Consider the following 17,360-nt stretch of genomic DNA (forward strand, 5'->3'; position numbering starts at 1 on the left):
TGTGCTGGAGGAGACTCAGGAGGAGACGGTGGTAGATGGAGCCAGTGCCACATGGGTGGACCCGGTGGAGTGACAGGAGTGACACATCTCTCAGTCTGTTTGACAGTGACACTGCTGACAACTGACCGGACCGGACCTCATCACCTCAAGCTTGAAGCTTTAGCTCAGGTAAGGAACGTCACCAGACCAGGTTAGGCCTCTGTGTGCACTGCAGTGCAGCCCTGAATTTGCAGAAGAAAAGAAAGTTAGTCACTAATATACATTACTCTGCTGCTTAAAACAAAAGTGATATTATAGAGGAGGAAGGAGGATTAGGAATTGAGCACTTATAATAATCACCATTTTTTGCCACCTGCAATGCCAAATTACAATTCAGTGAAAAAGGAGAACATTACACAATGTGATTTTATTCTAAAATAGATGACATGTCGATGTCAGCAGTTATTTGCCATAAGAAGATTATAAGTTTGACTGATAAGTCCTCAAAACAAAATGAACACATAAGGACATGACAAATATGATTGCAATGGTTTGAAGTGTGCTTCTAAGTAAAAAGTACAGCAAAGACAACTACATTATTCCATAAGATGTGACTGCTGGGCTTGCAGTTATTTATCTTTTTTGGCATCCATCATTGCATGTCAATGCCATGCAATGATGGATGCCGAAAAAGATAAATAACTGCCCAGACCAGCAGTAACTGCCCAGACCAGAGCTCCTATACTGATCAAGCAATTCATGTCTAAGACACTGAGCTCCTATGCTGATCAAGCAATTCATGTCTAAGACACTGAGGCCTCCATTACAAATAGAGCATCGCCCGCAAAAGCCAGCGACGCCGGTTTTTGCGCATTTTTGGTATCCTATATACAGCGCCGCATATAAATGCAGCACGTATATTTCACCCGTCGCTCACACTTTTTACTTCCATAAGCTAACATTGGACCGCGTCGTAAATCGGTATCCAATATCCAGTGCAAGGACTTACATGGCGAAAATGGAGAAATCTTACTCCATTTTCACCTCACCATAAAAGGCAGCCGTAGCAAGCCTTGCGCTGAGTATGGGAGCAACATAACTCCCTAAAATGTCTGCAAAAAAAAAAACTAACACCTAACGCATGCGCAATGTCTATCTACCTGTCAACCGCGATCCCCCACCGCAATAACTAATAAAGTGTATTAACCCCTAAACCGCCATAGCCCACACCACAATAAACCTATTCTAGTATTAACTCCTAAACCGCCATAGCCCACATAGCCTATTAAATCTATTAACCCCTTATCTGCCGCCGCCAACGTCGCCACCACTATAATAAAGTTATTAACCCCTAAACCTAAGTCTAACCCCAACCCTAACACCCCCCTAACTTAAATATTATTTAAATAAATCTAAATAAAATTACTATTATTAACTAAATTATTCCTATTTAAAACTAAATGCTTACCTATAAAATAAATCCTAATATAGCTACAATATAATTAATAATTTCATTGTAGCTATTTTAGGATTTATTTTTATTTTACAGGCAACTTTGTATTTATTTGAACTAGGTACAATAGCTATTAAATAGTTAATAACTATTTAATAGCTACCTAGTTAATTACAAATTTACCTGTAAAATAAAACCTAACCTAAGTTACAATTACACCTAACACTACACTATCATTAAATTCATTAAATAAATTAACTACAATTACCTAAAATTAAATACAATTAACTAAAATAAACTAAAGTACAAAAACAAACAAACACTAAATTACAGAAAATAAAAAAAACATTACAAGAAGTTTAAACTAATTACACCTAATCTAAGCCCCCTAATAAAATAAAAAAGCCCCCCAAAATAAAAAAATGCCCTACCCTATACTAAATTACAAATAGCCCTTAAAAGGAATTTTTGCGGGGTATTGCCCAAAGTAATCAGCTCTTTTACCTGTACAAAAAGTACAATCCCCCCCCCAACATTACAACCCACCACCCACAAACCTACTCTAAAACTCACCCAATCCCAACTTAATAAAACCTAACACTACCCCCTTGAAGATCACTCTACCTTGAGCCGTCTTCACCCAGCCGGGCACAAGTGGTCATCCGATCCGGGCAGAAGCCTTCATCCGATCAGGGCAGAAGAGGACATCCAGACCGGCAGAAGTCTTCATGCTATCCGGGCAGAAGAGGACATCCGGACCGGCAGAAGTCTTCATCCAAGCGGCATCTTCTATCTTCTTCCATCCGATGAGGAGCGGCTCCATCTTGAAGACATCCGGCGCGGAGCATCCTTTCTGCTCGACAGACTAACGACGAATGAAGGTTCTTTTAAATAACGTCATCCAAGATGGCGTTACTCGAATTCCGATTGGCTGATAGGATTCTATCAGCCAATTGGAATTATGGTAGGAAAAATCCGATTGGCTGATGTAATCAGCCAATCGGATTGAAGTTCAATCCGATTGGCTGATTGGATCAGCCAATAGGATTGACCTCGCAGTCCTATTTTAAATAGGAATACTTTAGTTAATAATAGTAATATTATTTAGATTTATTTAAATAATAATTAAGTTAGGGGGGTGTTAGGGTTAGACTTAGGTTTAGGGGTTAATAACTTTATTATAGTGGCAGCGACATTGGCGGCGGCAGATTAGGGGTTAATAGATTTAATAGGCTATGTGGGCTATGGCGGTTTAGGGGTTAATATTAGAAGAGGTTTATTGCGGTGTGGGCTATGGCGGTTTAGGGGTTAATAATTTAGTTATTACTTGCGGTGTGGGCTATGACGGTTTAGGGGTTAATAATTAGGCTTATTGCGTTGTGGGGGGTTGTCAATCTAGGGGTTAATACATTTATTGTTAGGAGTGAGAGGGGGGATTGCGGATATAGGGGTATATGTGTCGGGCTTATTTTTGGGAGGCGTGTTAGACAGTTACGGGAGATTTTAAATTTTAGTTACTTTTCTTAGGCGCCGGCAGTTTCTAAAGTGCCGTAAGTCACTGGTGACTCCAGATATTTGTATTTACGCTCATTTCTGGACATCGCTAATTTATTCGACTTACGGCACTTATGAAATGCCGACAAAATATATGTAATACCCCGATGTGCAAGGTGAAATTACGGGCGGCGCAGGTTCCCACGCGCCCTGAGCTCCTATGCTGATCAAGCAATCCATGTCTAAGACACTGAGCGGTTAGGTTGGTGCCATAGAATCTTAGAAATAGAATTGATTAAAGCATTTAATTATAGCTCCAATGTTATTTGCTTACCCCTGCTACATACCTAATTTTTAACCCAAAAATAATCAGCTTGTAAACCTAACAACTGGTAACAGCAACAAAAATCCTACAACTTATTCATGTTGATTTCTAATACTACCAGGTGCAAGAGGGACATGTTAATGTAATAATTAAATGCTGTAAATTGTTATAACATTTTATCAAAATATTTAGTTAACTATGGCCTAGATTTGGCGTTTGGCGGTAGCCGTGAAAACCAGCGTTAGAGGCTCCTAACGCTGGTTTTAGGCTAACTCCGGTATTTGGAGTCACTCAAAATAGGGTCTAACGCTCACTTTTCAGCCGCGACTTTTCCATACCGCAGATCCCCTTACGTCAATTGCGTATCCTATCTTTTCAATGGGATCTTTCTAACTCCGGTATTTAGAGTCGTGGCTGAAGTGAGCGTTAGAAATCTAACGACAAAACTCCAGCCGCAGAAAAAAGTCAGTAGTTAAGAGCTTTTTGGGCTAACGCCGGTTCATAAAGCTCTTAACTACTGTGCCCTAAAGTACACTAACACCCATAAACTACCTATGTACCCCTAAACTGAGGTCCCTCCACATCGCCGCCACTCGATTTATTTTTTTTAACCCCTAATCTGCCGACCGCAAAGCGCCGCCAGCTAAGTTATCCCTATGTACCCCTAATCTGCTGCCCCTAACACCGCCGACCCCTGTATTATATTTATTAACCCCTAACCTGCCCCCCACAACGTCGCCGCCAGCTACCTACAATAATTAACCCCTAATCTGCCGACCGCAAAGCGCCGCCACCTACATTATAGCTATGTACCCCTAATCTGCTGCCCCTAACACCGCCGACCCCTATATTATATTTATTAACCCCTAATCTGCCCCCTCAACGTCGCCTCCACCTGCCTACACTTATTAACCCCTAATCTGCCGAGCAGACCGCATCGCTACTATAATAAAGTTATTAACCCCTAAGCCGCCTCACTAACCCTATAATAGATAGTATTAACCCCTAATATGCCCTCCCTAACATCGCCGACACCTAACTTCAATTATTAACCCCTAATCTGCCGACCGGAGCTCACCGCTATTCTAATAAATGTATTAACCCCTAAAGCTAAGTCTAACCCTAACACTAACACCCCCCTAAATTAAATATAATTTAAATCTAACGAAATTAATTAACTCTTATTAAATAAATTATTCCTATTTAAAGCTAAATACTTACCTGTAAAATAAATCCTAATATAGCTACAATATCAATTATAATTACATTGTAGCTATTTTAGGATTAATATTTATTTTACAGGCAACTTTGTAATTATTTTAACCAGGTACAATAGCTATTAAATAGTTAAGAACTATTTAATAGTTACCTAGTTAAAATAATTACAAAATTACCTGTAAAATAAATCCTAACCTAAGTTACAATTAAACCTAACACTATACTATCATTAAATTAATTAAATAAAATACCTACAATTACCTACAATTAAACCTAACACTACACTATCAATTAATTAAATACAATATCTACAAATAACTACAATGAAATAAACTAACTAAAGTACAAAAAATAAAAAAGAACTAAGTTACAAAAAATTTAAAAATATCTACAAACATAAGAAAAATATTACAACAATTTTAAGCTAATTACACCTACTCTAAGCCCCCTAATAAAATAACAAAGACCCCCGAAATAACAAAATGCCCTACCCTATTCTAAATTACTAAAGTTCAAAGCTCTTTTACCTTACCAGCCCTGAACAGGGCCCTTTGCGGTGCATGCCCCAAGAAGTTCAGCTCTTTTGCCTGTAAAAAAAACATACAACCACCCACATACCCCTAATCTAACCCAAACCCCCCTTAAATAAACCTAACACTAAGCCCCCTTCTATTGGCTGTTCCGATCAGCCAATAGAATGCGAGCTCAATCTGATTGGCTGATTGGATCAGCCAATCGGATTGAACTTGATTCTGATTGGCTGATTCCATCAGCCAATCAGAATATTCCTACCTTAATTCCGATTGGCTGATAGAATCCTATCAGCCAATCGGAATTCGAGGGACGCCATCTTGGATGATGTCATTTAAAGGAACCGTCATTCGTCGTTCAGTCGTCGGTCAGGATGGATGTTCCGCGTCGGAGGTCTTCAGGATGCTGCCGCTCCGCTCCAGATGGATGTCGATAGAAGATGCCGCCTGGATGAAGACTTCAATCGGATGGAAGACCTCTTCTGCCCCGCTTGGATGAAGACTTCAATCGGATGGAAGACCTCTTCTGCCCCGCTTGGATGAAGACTTCTACCGGATCATGGACATCTTCCGCCCCCCGCTTGGGCTTGGATCAGGACATCGGAGGAGCTCTTCAGGACGGATCGGTGAACCTGGTATGGTGAAGATAAGGTAGGAAGATCTTCAGGGGCTTAGTGTTAGGTTTATTTAAGGGGGGGTTTGGGTTAGATTAGGGGTATGTGGGTGGTGGGTTGTAATGTTGGGGGGGGTATTGTATGTTTTTTTTACAGGCAAAAGAGCTGAACTTCTTGGGGCATTGCCCGCAAAGGGCCCTGTTCAGGGCTGGTAAGGTAAAAGAGCTTTGAACTTTAGTAATTTAGAATAGGGTAGGGCATTTTGTTATTTTGGGGGTCTTTGTTATTTTATTAGGGGGCTTAGAGTAGGTGTAATTAGATTAAAATTGTTGTAATATTTTTCTTATGTTTGTAGATATTTTTTTATTTTTTGTAACTTAGTTCTTTTTTATTTTTTGTACTTTAGTTAGTTTATTTCATTGTAGTTATTTGTAGATATTGTATTTAATTAATTTATTGATAGTATAGTGTTAGGTTTAATTGTAACTTAGGTTAGGATTTATTTTACAGGTAATGTAATTATTTTAACTAGGTAACTATTAAATAGTTCTTAACTATTTAATAGCTATTGTACATGGTTAAAATAATTACAAAGTTGCCTGTAAAATAAATATTAATCCTAAAATAGCTACAATGTAATTATAATTTATATTGTAGCTATATTAGGATTTATTTTACAGGTAAGTATTTAGCTTTAAATAGGAATAATTTATTTAATAAGAGTTAATTAATTTCGTTAGATTTAAATTATATTTAATTTAGGGGGGTGTTAGGGTTAGACTTAGCTTTAGGGGTTAATACATTTATTAGAATAGCGGTGAGCTCCGGTCGGCAGATTAGGGGTTAATAATTGAAGTTAGGTGTCGGCGATGTTCGGGAGGGCAGATTAGGGGTTAATACTATTTATTATAGGGTTAGTGAGGCGGATTAGGGGTTAATAACTTTATTATGATAGTGGTGCGGTCCGCTCGGCAGATTAGGGGTTAATAAGTGTAGGCAGGTGGAGGCGACATTGTGGGGGGCAGATTAGGGGTTAATAAATATAATATAGGGGTCGGCGGTGTTAGGGTCAGCAGATTAGGGGTACATAAGGATAATGTAAGTAGCGGCGGTTTACGGAGCGGCAGATTAGGGGTTAAAAATAATATGCAGGGGTCAGCGATAGCGGGGGCGGCAGATTAGGGGTTAATAAGTGTAAGGTTAGGGGTGTTTAGACTCGGGGTACATGTTAGAGTGTTAGGTGCAGACGTAGGAAGTGTTTACACATAGCAAACAATGGGGCTGCGTTAGGAGCTGAACGCGGCTTTTTTGCAGGTGTTAGGTTTTTTTCAGCTCAAACAGCCCCATTGTTTCCTATGGGGGAATCGTGCACGAGCACATTTTTGAGGCTGGCCGCTTGCATAAGCAACTCTGGTATCGAAAGTTGAAGCTGCGTTAAAAATGCTCTACGCTCCTTTTTTGGAGCCTAACGCAGCCTTTATGTGGACTCTCAATACCAGAGTTATTTTTATGGTGCGGCCAGAAAAAAGCCAGCGTTAGCTACGCGGGTCCTTACCGACAAAACTCCAAATCTAGCCGTATGTGATTAATCCCCAAAACATGGGGTTAAACCCATAGTTAAAGTAAATAATTAGGAGTATTATCATGGTGGTGCTTATGTATTATTAAGAATTTAAGTAACTATTTGTTTTATTATATTTTGTAATTTTTCAAATAGTTTTTCTTAACAAGGGCCTGTGAGAGTATAACCCCTCCCCCCTTTTTTCAGCCATAAAGAAGTGGAAGTGGCACTGTTTGTTTAATTGGAGAATTACATTATGATTAGCATCAGACACATTTTTAAAAATGTTTCTAGGGAATTCCAATCCATTAAAAGTGCAGCTGTTTGGAATAATAAAAAAAAAGACTTTATGATTTTATAAATTACTTTAACAACATTTTTTTTAAGAATACTCTTCCTGTATTGCAGCTATTGACTGACTTTATAAACAATTATGAAATTGTGAAATTCGCTTCTCCAGGAACTAGGATCAGACGTTTTTAGAAGAACATTTTGTTTCATTTAGTAATGGGAGGTGACATTGCTTCCAATGTGACAACGTTTATTCTTCTTGGCTTCTCTGACTTACCCGTTTCAGTTCAGGCTACCATTTTTACGTTCCTTCTCTCAGCTTACGCTCTCACTTTGTTAGGTAATGGCCTCATCATTTTGGTGGTTTCAACAGACCCTCAGCTTCGCACCCCAATGTATTTTTTTCTTAGAAATTTGTCATTTATGGAACTTTGCTTCACCAGTGTCACAGTCCCAAAAGTATTGTCAGACTTCTTATCAAAGGAGAGGTCCATCTCCTTTATGGGTTGTGCTGTCCAGATGTACATCTTTTTTACCATTGGTGTATCTGAATGTGTTTTTCTTCTTGTAATGGCCTTTGATAGATATGTAGCCATTTGCTACCCACTGAGATATACAACTCTAGTGAGTCCAACTCTATGTTACCAGCTTACCATGGGCTCCTGGATGATTGGATTATTAGTATCTTCAGGACAAACCACCTTCATCTTTATCCTGCCCTTCTGTGGTTCTAATCAAATTGCTCATTTCTTTTGTGATATTCCACCTCTGCTCAAGCTGGCCTGTGTGGACACATTAATCAATGAACTATCAGTATTCATTGCTTGTACGCTAGGAGCTGTAATACCTTTCTTACTCATTATTTGCTCCTATATGAAAATCCTGTCCTGCATACTCCTCATAAGCTCTGCAGATGGTCGCCATAAAGCCTTCTCTACATGTGCCTCTCACTTGATGTCTGTGTTCCTGTTCTACGGCACAGCAATGTTGGAATATCTACGTTTGGGGACACATCCCTCTACTAGCAAAGATAGGTTGATATCTCTCTTCTACTGCATTGTTATTCCAGCAATTAACCCTCTGATTTATAGCCTGAGAAACACAGAAATGAAAACCGCTTTGAGAAAAATCCCCTCAAAGATGAATGAAAAGTGAACATTTATGTAAATGATTAAGAGCTAGAGAGGTGAGGTGCAAATGGTGTTATTGAAAGACATTTTCATTTAGCTGAAATTACAAGTTAAGTGCTATCGCCCTTTACACTTCAATCTTTACCGCAATTTCAGAGCTGTGGTTAACTGTTTTCAGAAACTAAAAAGTTGCACAAAACACTTAAAAAATACATTACATTATAGTTACACTTATATTAACACTGTCTAATAAATACATTACACAGTACAGTTACACTCATATTAACACTGTCTAATAAATACATTACACAGTACAGTTACACACATAATAACACTATCTAATAAATATACATTACATAGTACAGTTACACACATAATAACACTATCTAATAAATATACATTACATAGTACAGTTACACTCATAATAACATTATCTAATAAATATACATTACTCAGTACAGTTACACTGTCTAATAAATACATTACACAGTACAGTTACACTGTCTAATAAATACATTACACAGTACAGTTACACTCATATTAACACTGTCTAATAAATATACATTACACAGTACAGTTACACTCATATTAACACTGTCTAATAAATACATTACACAGTACAGTTACACTCATATTAACACTGTCTAATAAATACATTACACAGTACAGTTACACTCATATTAACACTGTCTAATAAATACATTACACAGTACAGTTACACTCATATTAACACTGCCTAATAAATACATTACACAGTACAGTTACACTCATATTAACACTATCTAATAAATATACATTACACAGTACAGTTACACTCATATTAACACTGTCTGATAAATACATTACACAGTACAGTTACACTCATATTAACACTATCTAATAAATACATTGCACAGTACAGTTACACACATATTAACACTGTCTAATAAATACATTACACAGTACAGTTACACTCATATTAACACTGTCTAATAAATACATTACACAGTACAGTTACACTCATATTAACACTGTCTAATAAATACATTACACAGTACAGTTACACTCATATTAACACTGTCTAATATATACATTACACAGTACAGTTACACTCATATTAACACTGTCTAATAAATACATTACACAGTACAGTTACACTCATATTAACACTGTCTAATAAATACATTACACAGTACAGTTACACTCACATTAACACTGTCTAATAAATACATTACACAGTACAGTTACACTTATATTAACACTGTCTAATAAATACATTACACAGTACAGTTACACTCATATTAACACTGTCTAATAAATACATTACACAGTACAGTTACACTCATATTAACACTGTCTAATAAATACATTACAAAGTACAGTTACACTCATATTAACACTGTCTAATAAATACATTACACAGTACAGTTACACTCATATTAACACTGTCTAATAAATACATTACAAAATACAGTTACACTCATATAAACACTGTCTAATAAATACATTACACAGTACAGTTACACTCATATTAACACTATCTAATACATACATTACACAGTACAGTTACACTCATATTAACACTGTCTAATAAATACATTACACAGTACAGTTACACTCATATTAACACTATCTAATACATACATTAAACAGTACAGTTACACTCATATTAACACTGTCTAATAAATACATTACAAAGTACAGTTACACTCATATTAACACTGTCTAATATATACATTACACAGTACAGTTACACTCATATTAACACTGTCTAATAAATACATTACACAGTACAGTTACACTCATATTAACACTGTCTAATAAATACATTACACAGTACAGTTACACTCACATTAACACTGTCTAATAAATACATTACAAAGTACAGTTACACTCATATTAACACTGTCTAATAAATACATTACACAGTACAGTTACACTCATATTAACACTGTCTAATAAATACATTACACAGTACAGTTACACTCATATTAACACTGTCTAATAAATACATTACACAGTACAGTTACACTCACATTAACACTGTCTAATAAATACATTACACAGTACAGTTACACTCATATTAACACTGTCTAATAAATACATTACACAGTACAGTTACACTCATATTAACACTGTCTAATAAATACATTACACAGTACAGTTACACTCATATTAACACTGTCTAATATATACATTACACAGTACAGTTACACTCATATTAACACTGTCTAATAAACATATTTCAAAAAAAATATTGCACAAAAAAGTTGTAAGAATTCAAAGATGTGAGATATCGGATGTTTGAAAAAAAAAAAAAAAGCTGCAAAAGGCCTTATGAAAACATGAATATATATGTACACACATATAAACATTCATATAAGTGAATTATATCCCTGTGCCATTAATCAGATGAAAATATGATAAAACATATTTATGCAATATTCATATTTAATAAAGATTTTAACTATGTATTTACTGTCAATATTTCACATTAGCTATTGCGAATATACTATGTTGTTTGAGCAATGTGTGGGTTTTTTTTCCAACAATTTTTCCATTGACTTCTATGGGTAATGCAAAAAGGCAAGGGCATTTGTGCGATCTCGGGTGTAAGGTTTTTTTACACTTTTTTTCTCCATTGATCTCTATGAGAGAATAAATGCACGTGCATGCAAAAACTTACATTTGTTTTTTCGCACGATTCCGGTTAACGCTAGAGCAAAAAACGTTTTTTTGGAACTTGTAATACGAATGCAACCCTAAAAAGTGCAAAAAGAAAATCCTAGTGTAGTTTTCGCTTACGCAAAAAAAAACGTGCCCCTTGTAATCTTGCCCTAAGTGTGAATATTAGCGTCTTCTTGTACAGTATATGAGGGAGTTTCTATATAAGGGATCATCAGTGCTTGCTATAAGTCCTCTAATTATATATGGAATTGTAATTTTGGAAATAAGACAACTGAACTAATTTGCAGCGTTTACCTATAAATAATAAAATACAGCTTAGTCTGTATGTGGACTTGGTAAAATAGTTCATAGAGCAGTTTTACTAGGTTATTAATAAGGATGTGCGAATGTTTCGCAACATTCGAAAAATGAAACTAATTTTGACACATTCGTTCTTTCGAAGCGAATTTCAAATGTTGACTTAACATTCTAACATTCGATTTTCAAATGCTCGGTTTCGAATTTTACGATTACATTTGAAAATATTTGTTTAGAAAAAGTCGAATTTATATGTTTGTAATAGTATTTCTATAATGCTTTCTTTAAATGTAATATTCGAATTATGCAATATTCGATCGAAATAGAAACATTCAAATTGATATATTTGCATCTATTATGTATCAATTTACTAGACTCCCTACCACAAGAACTATTGAACTTCTGAATAGTATTTATTAAATAGAATGTTAAATTCGAAATTTCGAATGTGGACATTCGATCTAATTATAAACATTCGATTTCGAAAGTGACATTCGAAAACTGTAAATAGCATTTGATTATAGAATTTTTAAGAATATTTGTTCATATCAACATTCGGATTTGTAATTCGAATATTCGTTCTACATTCGAATTCGGAAATTTAAACATTCGCCCATCCCTAGTTATTAAGACTAATCAAATATGCAGGTATTGTTTGTAACAATCACAAGTCTACATTTTATTAGTTTCATTTTTTAGAGACCTTGAAAAACACTCTAAATTATTCCCCATTTGCTGCAAATGATTAATCCTCAGGAAAGCTAAATTTGTACCCAGAAGAATTAATCTTATCTCTATTATTTGGTCCTGCATATTAAATCTGCAGCAGTCATTGATATTCCACACATACAATGCTCTCAGTGGAGCTTACACAAACAATGTGATAGTTTATTCATTTTCACTTCACTTTTTACAAAGACCTCATTGTATTTAACAAGCCGCTGCAAGGTTTGATGAAAGGCAGGAAAATAGTACAGCAATTAAAGAGACACTAAACCAAAATTATTTTCTTCCATGATTCAGATAGAGAAGAAATTTAAGCAACTTTTTAATTTACTCCTAGGGGCATATTTATCAAGGTCTGGCGGACTTGATCCGACGCTGCGGATCAGGTCCGCCAGACCTCGCTGAATACGGCGAGCAATATGCTCGCCATATTCAGCATTGCACCAGCAGCTAACAAGAGCTGCTGGTGCAACGCTGCCCCCTGCAGACTCGCGGCCAATCGGCCGCCAGCAGGGGGTGTCAATCAACCAGATTGTACTTGATCGGGTTGATTTCCGGCGATGTCTGTCCGCCTGCTCAGAGCAGGTGGGTAGGTTATGGAGCAGTGGTCTTTGTGACCGCTGCTTTATAACTGCTGTTTCTGGCGAACCTGCAGGCTCGCCAGAAACACGGGGCATCAAGCTCCATTCAGAGCTTGATACATATGCCCCCTATTATCAATTTCTCTTGGTTTTCTTGCTATCTTTATTTTAAAAAGCAGGAATCTAAGCGAAGGAGCCGGCCCATTTTTGGTTCAGCACGCTGGATATTACTTGCTGATTGGTGGGTACATTCAACCACCAATAAGCAAGAGCAACCCAGGTGCAGAAACAAAAATGGGCCAGCACCTAAGCTTACATTCCTGCTTTTCAAATAAATAAATAAATACTGTAGTAAGAGAATGAAGAAAAATTGATAATTGGAGAAAATTAGAAAACTGTATTTCCATAGATAAATGATTTCCTAATGGCTAAAGTGTGTCACATGCGATAGGAGATAATTAATTAGTTACCTACTATTATCTTCATGACAAGGGACTGACACATTGTGTAATTAATGACTAAAGTGTGTCACATGCGATAGGAGATCATTAATTAGTCACCTACTATTAGCTTCATGACAAGGGACTGAAACATTGTGTAATTAATGACTAAAATCAGAGCTGTGATTAGAGTTAGGGCTACAGTAAATGTTAAAGGAACATGAAACCCTAAAATGTTATTCCATGGTTCAAACAGAGCATACAATTTTATAGAACTATCCAATTTACTTCTATCATCTAATTTGCTTTGTACTCTTAGTATCATTTGTTGAAAAGTGTACCTAGGTAGACAGTAGATGAGGGATCACTATTTATTGAAGGCTGCATGTATATGCCTCTTATCATTGGCTTACAGATGTGTCCAGCTAGCTCCCAGTAGTGCATTCCTGCTCCTTCAATTAACAATACCAAGAGAATGAAGAAATATTGATAATAGAAGTAAATTGGAAAGTTGTTTAAAATTATATGTTCATCTAAATCATGAAAGAACAAATTTGGGTTTTATGTCCCTTTAAATTCAGGATAAGTAATAAAGTTAGGCTTACCCCCCCCCCCCTCCCCATGAGTCTTATTTCAGTATCACAGTGGGATTGCTACATCCTGATATACAGAAGATCACTTTAATCCTACAACCCATCCCCTAATATGCATTTATAATTAGAGAAACAAACTGAACACATAACATACATGTTTATGATTATGCTGACATTATTTTATGTTTTATAAATGTCATTGTAAGTTTTCTGAAATACAATATCGTTGTCTCAAAAAATTCTTTAATAGGAAATCACCAGGGAAATAAAATATTCATAAACATTCATTATATAGACGCCATTCCAGGTTCTCTCGAGCTCCAGCGTACAGCTAACGCTCATAGGCAAAAGCGAGAGGAAGTGAGTTCAGACACTGATAGTGTGGTGCACGCCTTAACTGCTGAGCAAGCTGGAACACCAAATCAAAAACAATAGGCGGCACTCAAAGGGCTCAGAAATAAAATTATTATTATCATCAGTTATTTGTAGAGCGAAGAAAATAAATGTGTTCAGAGCGCCTCAAATGGGCTAGGTGTTGTACAATGTGTAGAGTGTGTATTTAGAAATATTTTAATTGTAAATCTAATACTTTACAAAAGAATAAAACATGCCACGGTGGGTACAGTGGTAATAAATGACAATAAAAACAATAAGATGTGGATCCACTCTTGTACAAATTAAATATTGAATATATCTATATAAAAACACTGAATATAAAATGATTCAGAGGCAATAATAATGGTAGCCCCAATAAAAATATGAGAAAGTTAAAATTCCAAACAATGTCTGAAAGAAATCAATCCAATGTGTGGATTAAAAAATACAGTAAATCAAATGAATGGATTGCTGATATCGACTAGGAGGAGGATACCGTAAGAGATATTGTGTACCAGTGTTGGTGGTGATAATGTGTATAAAAAAGGGAGTGAAAAATTAGCCTTAGTGATTGCAAATATAAAGAAAACAGACAGTGTCAACTTGCTTATTCAAAAGTGAAAAAAATGATGTGAAAAATTGAAAAAAATTACAAAGGAAAAAAATGAAAAAATGCTGCTCAAAAAATGAAAAAAGAGAACAAAGTCAGTGATCCAAAAAAAAAAAAAAGGAGTCAGTGATTGTAATCTAACAAACAAAATCCTAAAAAAGGCTAAATGTGAAGATCCAAATAAGAGTCAAAAGTTAATAATGTGTAGAAAAGGAAACCTTATTTTCCTAGTCATGAGAGTCCGTCTGAGGTTCCTGATGGTGAGAATAAAGTCAACGGTCTTTTAGGTCTAACCCAATTAATGAGCTAGTGATCCTGTTCCTGATGGTGAGAAGCTTTGGTGGTTGGGAGAAACTCCAATCCAATTTTTTTCTTTTTTTCATTAGCTAGTTAGCCCACTGTTCAGAGCTATAGGTGCTCGTCTTTGGCGCTATACCCCATCGAAATACAGTTATTTGTATAGCGCCAACAGATTCTGCAGCGCTATAAACATATGGTATACAAGATAACATTTATAGGGATCAAATGGGTAGAGGGCCCTGCCGAGAGTTGCACTGTTGTAGTCGTCTCTTATTAAGGTTAACTGCAAACAGTTGGGCTCATAGGCTTACTTGCTAAGGGGGTTCAAAGGTTTAGCAATGGAGGAGAGGAACTGCAATTAGGAAATGTTTGTGTAAGTTGTATGCATCCCTGAACAGAAAAGTCTAGGGAGCGCGTGAAGCTTTCAAAACTAGGGGGGAGTCTTGTGAGGCAAGGCAGAGAGTTCCACAAGATGGGAGTCAGTCTGGAGAAGTCCTGTAAAAGGGAGTGTGAGGAGGTAACCGGAGAGGAGGAGATTGTGGGCAGAGCGAAGGGGATGGGAGGGAGAGTATCTGGAGACAAAGGATAAGATATAGGGGGGGAGCAGTACAGTTGAGGGCTTTGTCTGTCAGAATCAGAATTCTGTATTTAATCCTGGAAGCAAGAGGAAGTCAGCGAAGGGATTGGCAGAGAGGTGCAGCAGATGAAGAGCAACGTGTAAGGAAGATGAGCCTGGCAGAGGCATTCATTATGGATTGTAAAGGAGCTAGGTGGCAGCTAGGGAGACCAGAGAGGATGGAGTTGCAGTAGTCGAGGCGGAAAAGGATGAGGGAGTGGGTTAAAATCTTAGTTGCGTCTTGTGTATGGAAGTGTAATTTTAGAGATATTTTTAAGGTGCAAGCGGAAGGATTTAGCCAAGGACTGACTAAAAGAATAATCTTTATTTCAAAATATTAAAAAAGACACGAAGAAGAACAATCATCCTTACGTGTTTTGTGCCTCCAGGCACTTTATCATAAGAAGTTACAAACTTACATTGTGACACATTTAAGGGAGCTTGGACCAATAAGCTCTCCACACCATACCTCACAGTCCAATTCTCCCACACATATTAAAAAAGAAAAGAAGAACAATTATCTAAAACCAAGAATATAACTAATAGGGGTAGATATCACGGACATGATTCGCTACAATGCTTGTGCAATGCTGCCCCCTGCACATTTGCAACCAATCGGCTGCTAGCAGGGGGTATCAATCATGTCAAACAGTGATTGCAGGCCACAACTTCAGATGGAGAGTTTAGGAGCAGCGGTCTTAAGACCGCTGATTCCTAACTCCTGTTTCTGGCGAGCCGGAAGGCTCATGTGGAATAAGCAGCATCTGCTGCTTCATAAATCGGCCCCATAATCTCAACAACTTCAAAATATTCAATATTTATACCACGAATAAACTCCACATGACTTCAAAATATATTCATAAAGGGTTAATGGTGAGGCACTGCAGAATACATTTGCAGGTAAAGTAATTAAAGTACATATTATTAAATGTTGTCTCTATCCCAACTTATGTCCCTTTAATACAGCTTCATAACCATTCTATGGTTAATGTGGGGTGTAGATACAGACAATAACAATACAGTAATGTATCCGTCTGAAACAAATTGGTACTGTCTAGTGATTATTTGACATCTGTGAATTGTTCTCATGGGGAGTTAAAGCAAATCTAACATAACAATCCTTTCCTGGGGAATAAGCCCCTAAGGAGACTCACAAACGAATAAATAGAGTCTTGGGCTGTTCTCAGATTGGCTGCAGTACTGGGCTGCAAGGTAAGGCTGGGTGCACACTGTTATTTCTTGTTATATTATTCTTTGGTTGATGCACACATGAGAATAAATATTTATATTTTCAATCTCACATTTAGCAGAACATAAGTTCTGCTTTACGCTGCTAGTAAATGTTCTATAGTTCATGGCATTTTTGTCATTTTAAGTCTGGCAAACTTTACGTTCTAGCAATAGGATTATTTAATTTTACAAACTCTTTTTATTTAGTTCTGGCTACAGGAATCTCTACAGAAGCATTGAATACTCTGCTGGTGGCTTTGCAAGACACTTTGGGGCATATTTATCACGCTCCGTATGGAGCTTGATGCCCCTTGTTTCCGGCGAGCCTTC

General features: G+C 36.8%; 1 protein-coding gene across 1 annotated transcript; it reads left to right on the forward strand.

The window, feature by feature from the left end:
• The first annotated feature begins 7,681 nt into the window (after positions 1–7,681).
• Positions 7,682–8,620, forward strand: LOC128641596 (olfactory receptor 10A7-like). Its single transcript, XM_053694134.1, has one exon. It carries the CDS (start codon positions 7,682–7,684, stop codon positions 8,618–8,620), a length of 939 nt encoding a protein of 312 aa, XP_053550109.1.
• The last annotated feature ends 8,740 nt before the right edge of the window (positions 8,621–17,360 follow it).

Source organism: Bombina bombina, chromosome 11, assembly GCF_027579735.1.
Source record: "Bombina bombina isolate aBomBom1 chromosome 11, aBomBom1.pri, whole genome shotgun sequence".
Taxonomy (NCBI): domain Eukaryota; kingdom Metazoa; phylum Chordata; class Amphibia; order Anura; family Bombinatoridae; genus Bombina; species Bombina bombina.

What these genes read in the sequence shown, in the direction of transcription:
- LOC128641596 (XM_053694134.1), top strand. Translation starts at nt 7,682, where the DNA reads ATGGGAGGTGACATTGCTTCCAATGTGACAACGTTTATTCTTCTTGGC.